At 49.2% G+C, this 7,443-nt stretch overlaps 1 protein-coding gene across 2 annotated transcripts in view; it reads right to left on the bottom strand.

Annotated features, from left to right (window-relative positions):
• Positions 1-7,390, bottom strand: part of CUNH16orf71 (chromosome unknown C16orf71 homolog) — a 15,319-nt gene extending 7,929 nt beyond the window's left edge. The window contains exons 1-4 of one of the 2 annotated variants that reach the window (XM_031361362.1): positions 6,894-7,390; positions 5,621-5,779; positions 4,360-4,506; positions 988-1,464 (exon numbers count right to left, since the gene is read on the bottom strand). In XM_031361362.1, the coding sequence (XP_031217222.1) occupies positions 988-1,464; positions 4,360-4,506; positions 5,621-5,728 (732 nt within the window). In that variant the 5' untranslated portion in view covers positions 5,729-5,779; positions 6,894-7,390. The remainder of the gene's footprint in view (positions 1-987; positions 1,465-4,359; positions 4,507-5,620; positions 5,780-6,893) is intronic. The other variant, XM_031361370.1, reaches the window with a different exon arrangement.
• Between the last annotated feature and the right edge of the window lie 53 nt (positions 7,391-7,443).

The following is a 7,443-nucleotide window of genomic DNA, read 5'->3' as shown; positions in this document are numbered from 1 at the left end:
AACTGTTTAGGTTCGTACCAATTTAAGATGTTTGAAAAGTTTTGCAACTTTAAGAACCTGGTGGTTTAAGCAGGTGCTTAAACTGGAGAGCCTGGCCCAGATGGCTTTGCAGGCATTGGTATGACAGAGGGAGGAGGCAAGGAACCTCCAATGGATGCTTATGTGAGACCTTTCAAATTCCTGCAGCCCTATAGGTGAGGAAGAATTAAAGTCGTGAGGGTGAACAGAATGAAGTTGTTGGCTTATGTAAACAGCAATGAAGAGTCCATGCACATCTGTGTGCTGGCACTCTGTACAATGCTAAAGTGATGCAAGGATGAGGTGCGTGGTCTTCCCATGCCAGGCTGGACCATCTTCCAATGTATCTATATGCAGAGCTGACCAGGGTACTCTTCTCTTTGAAAACTGGGCTAGTATGAGGGTTTTTTTTCTTGTCCAGTGGGCAGGGTTACCTCATAGACTGCAGCTGTGTTTGCCACAGGCTGTCCACCACCATAATGAGGAAAAGCTCCACCATGGAGGACACTGCTATGGTTTACCGACCTGCTTGCCCAGTGGTCCTCATACTCCTTCCTCTGCTGCAGTATCTCAACAGAATTGCATCTCTCATTCCCAGCCTGTCTCCCTGGCAGTGCATGCTAATGAACTCAGTGACTGGACAGCTGTTCCTGGCATGTGACATCTGCCCAATGTGCCTCCTTTCTGTAGCACTGCCTGTCTTAGCAGGACTGACAGTCAGCATTCACACTTGGGTCATTTCTGTGTTCTCTAAAGAAGGCTGAAGTTGGCTTTTCTTGCTATTGCCACTAATTCTCCCTGAGAGTGAGCTCCATGCCAGTCTCCCCACACAGTCACAGGGGCAGCAGATGGACTTGGGATCTAGGCCTTAGGTCCTGAGAAACTGCTTCCCACCTCAACAGTGTGGCAAGAATGTGCCCATGCAGTGGGGACTGACCTGAGGGCAGGCTGAGCCATGCAGACACCTACCTTGAGTGAGAGAACTGGCCAACCTTCCCGAGACTGCTCCAAGGTAGCTTCTAGCCGGGGTTCTACCTCTGCAGCCTGGCTTTGGTCACCACAGGCTGGGCTCTGAGCAGCCTGGGTCACTTTCTGAAGGATCTCTCTCTCTATCATCTTCCTCCTCTCCCTGCGGAGGGCTCTGCACTTTGCAGAGTTTCTAAAATCAGTATCTGAGGGTTCTGTGTTCAGCTCTCCTTCCAAATGAAAGGTGGCTCCTTCTCCCTGGGAATACTGTGGAGGACTCTGTGATCCTCTGGGGTTAGATGAGCTTCTAAAGCTGCCTTCCAGCCAGCTGTGTGCCTCCTCAGCATCCACAGGGACTGGGCTGTTCTGGAGACAGCCAGACCAGCCAGGGCCTCTTCTTTCCTGAGGGGTCAAGTCCTCTGATCTTACGATCCGATCACTTCTGGGTTCTACGGCTAATCTCCCAGGAACCAGAAGTGGCTGGAGAAAAAAAAGGCACCATCTATGAACACTTGCAGACATACTTTAAGGAGAGAGAGTGTACATGCATGATTAAGTGGAGGTCAGAAGATAACTCTGAGAGTCGGTTCTCTTCTATGTGGGTCCCAGGAATGGAATGCAGGCCGTTAGGCTAAGCAGCAAGTAGTACTTTTTCCCACCAAGCCATCTCATGGGCCCCATTTGGACCTTTTTTTTTTTTCTAGACAGACTCTTACTATATAGCTCTAGGTGTCCTGGTGTTGGGTCTCTCCCTTCTGCCTCAGCCCGGAGACATCGGAGCTTGCAACCGGACACACAACTCAGGCCTGCCCTGCCTAAAACAAAGGCTCACTACTCTGAGTTCCACCTTCGAAGATTCCAGAGAAAAGTACGCCTGCTGGTTGCACCCTCGGAGCCCTCCTGCCCAGCAGCCCGGCTTCCCTTTGACTCTGTTCCGGACTCTTCCTGACTCCTCCCACATTGCTTATGTTATTCAAATGTCTTTGTAATCTAGAGATTCAGTTTTACTTTCTTGTATATAAATGCTGAACCCCAAAAGTAAAGGCAAGCCTTGTTTGGAAGCCCTCAACTTGGCTTCATGTCCTTTTTTGTGTTTCAGGTCTCCTTTCTCCCTTCAGTCGAGACAGAACCCGGTTCATGAAACTGCCGGACAGTTTCATCCTAGCTCTGTAGACCAAGCTAGCCTTGAACTCACAAAGATCTGCCTGCCTGTCTCCTGAGTGTTGAGATTAAAGGCATGAACCACCATCGCCAGATCTCATTTTGACCTTTCTGAGTTCAGCAGTCTGTCAAGTCATATAGTCATTGCCACTATCTGCTCAACTGTTCCACTCCCCACCACTCCTCTCTCTGTGAGGTGGTAATACTCACAGAAACAAAGAAAACATCTCATGAAAACTGAGTTGCTGGGTGGTGGTGGCACATGGCTTTAATCCCAGTACTTGGGAAGCAAGAGGCAGGTAGAACTCAGTTCAAGGCCAGCCTGGTCTACAGAATGAGTAGGACTGAGAAATCCTGTCTCTAAAAAGCAAACCAAACAAACCAAAAAAGTGACCTAAAGTGGCCAGAGCCCCAGCTGTCTCTCAGATTCTTCTGCAGAGGGTAAGAGGTGTTGTTTACACTTGTTCCTCTGAGGGCTGGCCTTCAGGCAGTGTGTATGGCAGAGATGAGTCAGGAGATCCTCTTCAGCCCTCGAACATCCAGCTTGCTTCAATGATGTTAGGATTAACTGAGCAGAGAGAGGTTACCCAGAGCTGAGTGGCTCCTAGAGCCCAGCCTGGCCTTTAAAATGGGTTTTGGCTTCTACAGTGTTTTCATTAGGAAGTATGTTTAACCACAACAACTTCAACAGTGTTAACAGGTCTGATAGGCTGTGGTTGCCATGGATAAAAGGCCTCAGGTGGGATTTACTAAGGTAGCAATTCATTCTTATCATCAAACCACTCGTGTCTTTTTGTTTGTTTGTTTGTTTGTTTTGCAAGACAGGGTTTCTCTGTATAGCCCTGGCTGTCCTGGAACTCACTCTGTAGATGAGGCTGGCCTCGAAGTCAGAAATCCACCTGTCTCTGCCTCCCAAGTGCTGGGATTAAAGGCATACGCCACCACTGCCCGGCTTCCACTGATGTCTTGAATCAGTCAGTCAGTCAGTCAGTCAGTCAGTCAGTCTGTCTGTCTGTCTGTCGGTCTGCCTGCCTGCCTGCCTGCCTGCCTACCTACCTACCTACCTATTGGCTTCTCTGAGACAGGGTTTCTCTGTGTAGCCCTTGCTGTCCTGGAACTCACTCTGTACACCAGGTTGGCCTTAAATTCAGAGATCTGTCTGCCTTTGCCTCTTGAGTGCTACAATTAAAGCATGTAGCATCACCTCTCAGTATTAGTCATAATTATACATATATATGTATATATTTATGTGTACTATGTATGTGCTGGAGCCCACAGAGGCGAGGCCAAAAGATGGAGCTCTGATCTGTTAGAATTGGAGTTAAAAGTGGTTGTGAACTATCATGTAGGTCTGAAAACCAAACCTGGGTCTTCTGCAAGAGCAGCAAGCTCTCTTAATTATTGAATCATCCTCTCTAGCTCCTGCCTTGAACTTCTGATGCTCCTGCCTCAGTTTCCAAGTAGCTCAGATTACATGCCTGTACCAGCAGCTCTGGATGATTGCTTGAGTTCACAGAGTCTCTTCCAGGGATCTGGGACAGTGACTATAGCTATGGTATTGGAAGTTCCTGCAACAAGGAGGCTGGAGCTTGTGTTGTGGCCTTTGCTGTTTGCTTCCCCACTTCTCCCTGACCTCCTACTGTGTAGGCATTGACGGAACACATCCCTTCCTTTCCTTGTTGGATCACTTAGTAGCTGAACATAGGTTCAGCTATGAATTAGCTAGGTTGTGGAGAGACACTTAAGACATGCAGCTATGGGGCTGACGAGATGGCTCAGCAGGTAAGAGCACTGACTGCTCTTCCAGGTCCTGAGTTCAAATCCCAGCAACCACATGGTGGCTCACAACCATCCATAATGAGATCTGATGCCCTCTTCTGGTGTGTCTGAAGACAGCGATAGTGTACTTACATATGATAAATAAATAAAAATCTTTAAAAAAAAAAGACATGCAGCTATGACAACGGCCAGATAGTACAAAATGTCTTGATAGAAAACAACATAAGAGATCAGGGTGGGAATCAGAGAGAAAATCAAATGTGCTCATAGTTCTGGGGGGTGCCATGCTTATGTGCTAAATACTAGATAGCCAGGCTGTCCTTGTGGGAGGAAGAGAGGCAAGACCAATTTTAACCATTTAGACCTACACTGCTGGTGGAATCCTTGTGAGATTTGAGATGACGTCCCTCCCCTCCCCTCCAGAGTTCCACAGACCTCAGGTGAAGGACGCCTCCTTGTAGTAACCCAGGTCCCAGACTCATCGACACCAATAGGGTCTTCAGCCAGCTCCTCAGTCAGGTCTGGAATCAGGACGGGCTGGTTCCGCTGAAAGATGAAGGGTTCTTCTTCCTCACAGTCAGACTGCAGATAGACCAGGGCACTTTAGAAGAAAAGGCAGTCATGCTTTGCACACCCTGCCCAGGACCAGGTCTGGGAAGATCAATTCTCTACAAAGGGCCTTGTCCTGGGCTGCTTTCTGCTGCCAATTGAAACAGACTTAGCAGCATACCTCCTGTTGGTGAGATTCGGGCTTTCTTTTTCACAGGCCATATGCAAGCCTCGCTCACAATGAATGCTGTGTTAATGTACACAACAGATGCTACATTAATGCACACAACAAATGCTGCATTAATGCACACAACAGATGCTACATTAATGTACACAACGGACACTGCATTAATGCTAGCACTAAACAATGATAGTGAAGTGGTAGTGAGAATGGAGACCAACTCACTTTCATACTGACTAGTCACTTAACACAGGAGCTTTGCTTACCTGTCTCTGATGGAGAGAGGCTGAGCTGAGACTGCCTGCTACCTCACAGGGACCTCACAAGGCAATGATAGCACTAGAGCACTGTGGCACTGCCACTGTCATCTCTTCTGCCTCATTCACTATGAATTGGATGATGTCTGAATGTCAGCTCCACCGTGCTCATCTTTAAAACATCAAGGTATGGCACAACCCAGCCACTTGCTTCTAGCACGCTTGCTCTTCACTTGAAATGTCCTGTACTAAGCTGTGTACTGAGCCTCTGACCAGTGCATCACACCTGTGTAAACAGCCACTGATACTGTCAGTGATCCCTGACCCCCCCACAAGTGGCAGAATCCCTCCCATGTGGCCTTGGCAGGGCTATCACTCTCAGAGGCTGGAGTTGGATCTGACCTGACCAAACAGAGTTGAGAGCGGTCCAACAGCAGGGTGGGAAGACTGGGGCTTTAACACTGAGCCCACCTAGGGGTCAGGACCACAGCAGGTGTGGCCTTGGAGATACAGAGCACTAATATCCACGGACTCCAGAGTTCTGGTAAACCCAGAGAGAAGGCTGAAGGAAGTGGATACCCAGAAGTAATCCCAGACACTGAAGAGTGAAAGCAAAGCCCATAGACCAGTGGGGTCTGTAGAGAGGAGTGCCTGAAGCCGTCCTTGCCCAGGCTGGACAGTTAAAATCCAGGAGAAAGCTCTTGCTCACCAGGGATGAGTCTGAATCCAGAGATGGCAGCTGGTCCTTGGCAGCCTTAAGGATGGCATCCCAGGGAGAAACTGGCAAGGACACCATAGCTTCGTCTTTGGATGTCATGGGGGCCAGGACTCAAAGGAGGCTGTCTGTGTGTATTATCAACAAGGAGTCCTGTGGAGCACACAAGGTGAGGTAGCAGTGTCTAGGTGTCCAAGGAAAAACTAGCATTGGCAGCCTTCCCAAAGCCTTGAGCAGAATTCCATTTTCCACCCATTTCTTTCTGGTTCTGAAAACTTATGTCACTTGGTAGCAGGACTGTGTGTTTGATGTGCTTGATGACACACATATTTGGAAATAGAGGTGCATATACTGATACAAATGGTATATGTATAGCTATATAATACTTATGACTTGGAGATTTTATATATGTGTTTTAAGAACATAAACACTATTATCTCCATTTTATATGCTTAGAGAGGTTGAATTAAAGTTAAGGGAAGGGGCCGGGAGGTGGTGGTGTACACTTTTAATCCCAGCACTTGGGAGGCAGAGGCAGACGGATTTCTGAGTTCGAGGTCAGCCTGGTCTACAGAGTGAGTTCCAGGACAGCCAAGGCTACACAGAGAAACCCTGTCTCGGGAAAAAAAAAAAAAAAAGTTAAGGGAAGGGACGAACCCCTCTGTAGGGCACTTGTCTAGCGTATGTAAGAGTATGAGTCCAATCCCTAGCATTGAGAAAAGGAATGAGATGGCCCAGCGGTTACAAGTGTCCTCTACTGCTCTCATAGACGACCAGAATTCAGTTCCCAAAACCACAACTACTTGTAACTTCAACCTTGGGGAGAGCCTAGCTTTCTGCTGTCCCCTGGTACCTGCACTAGAACACACATACCCACGTTCACACCCATACATATAATTAAAATATAAACGAATACATTAACATATAATTAAAAATCATCTTTAGAAGTTAGAGGGTTAAGATCCATTATTCAAGAGATTTTGTTAGTCATCACTCAAATGAGTCTCTACAATCCAGTCGCTGGCTCAGCTTCACCTTTTGTATCTCACTCTAAAAAAAATAGATCCTCAGCCCTCAGGGGACAGAGGGACTTTAGGATTGTGGGGTGAAGGCCTAGCGGACCAGGCAGATCAGCTAACGGTGCCGAACCAGAGCAGCGTCAGGAGAGTGTGGGGGCTTTAAGCATTTGAATGTCGTAAGTAAGGTCGTGTGCTTGGCTTCCCTTTACTGGGAACCACAGGTGGAGAGACGCTTTTGGTATACGCACCAAAACGTGTTTCACAACAGGGGCTTTGGCGGGAGGGCACAGAATCACCGAAGAGAAGGGGGCCGCCGAAGACTGATCGCCCTTTAGGTGTGCAAGGCCGCAAGGTTGAGGGAAGGCTCGACTCGCAGAGGAAAAAGCACGGAGGAGCTCAGAAGACCCAGGGGCTCAGGGTTTCTCCTCAAAGCCAGTTGGTCCCGCCTCGCTCCGCTCCGCCCCGCCCCGCTCCAGGCGGCGTTGTCATGGGGACCGGAAGGCAGCGGGAGAAGCCGGTCTGTGCTAGAGCAGAGGGGAGGATCTCACTCCCTGCCACCCACAGTCTGGACCAACCCGTCGTCGCATGGGCTTCCGCGGTCTCCCACTCGGCTCCGCCGCTCCGCTCGTCCACTCGCCCGGTCCCCGCGCTGAGCGCGGCCAACCAACAAGGCCTGGCGACCCGCCTCTTCCCAGCCCGGCGCCGCCTGCCTCCCTGCCTCAGGATTGGCTCCTGAGCAATGGGCGGTATCTGCCATCTCATTGGCTGCGGTGGCCTGTCAATAACAGGACGTCCGTC

This window comes from Mastomys coucha, unplaced genomic scaffold (assembly GCF_008632895.1).
Source record: "Mastomys coucha isolate ucsf_1 unplaced genomic scaffold, UCSF_Mcou_1 pScaffold12, whole genome shotgun sequence".
Taxonomy (NCBI): Eukaryota; Metazoa; Chordata; class Mammalia; order Rodentia; family Muridae; genus Mastomys; species Mastomys coucha.
The sequence above is the reverse complement of the archived record's forward strand: the minus strand, read 5'-3'. Positions and strand labels throughout refer to the sequence as shown.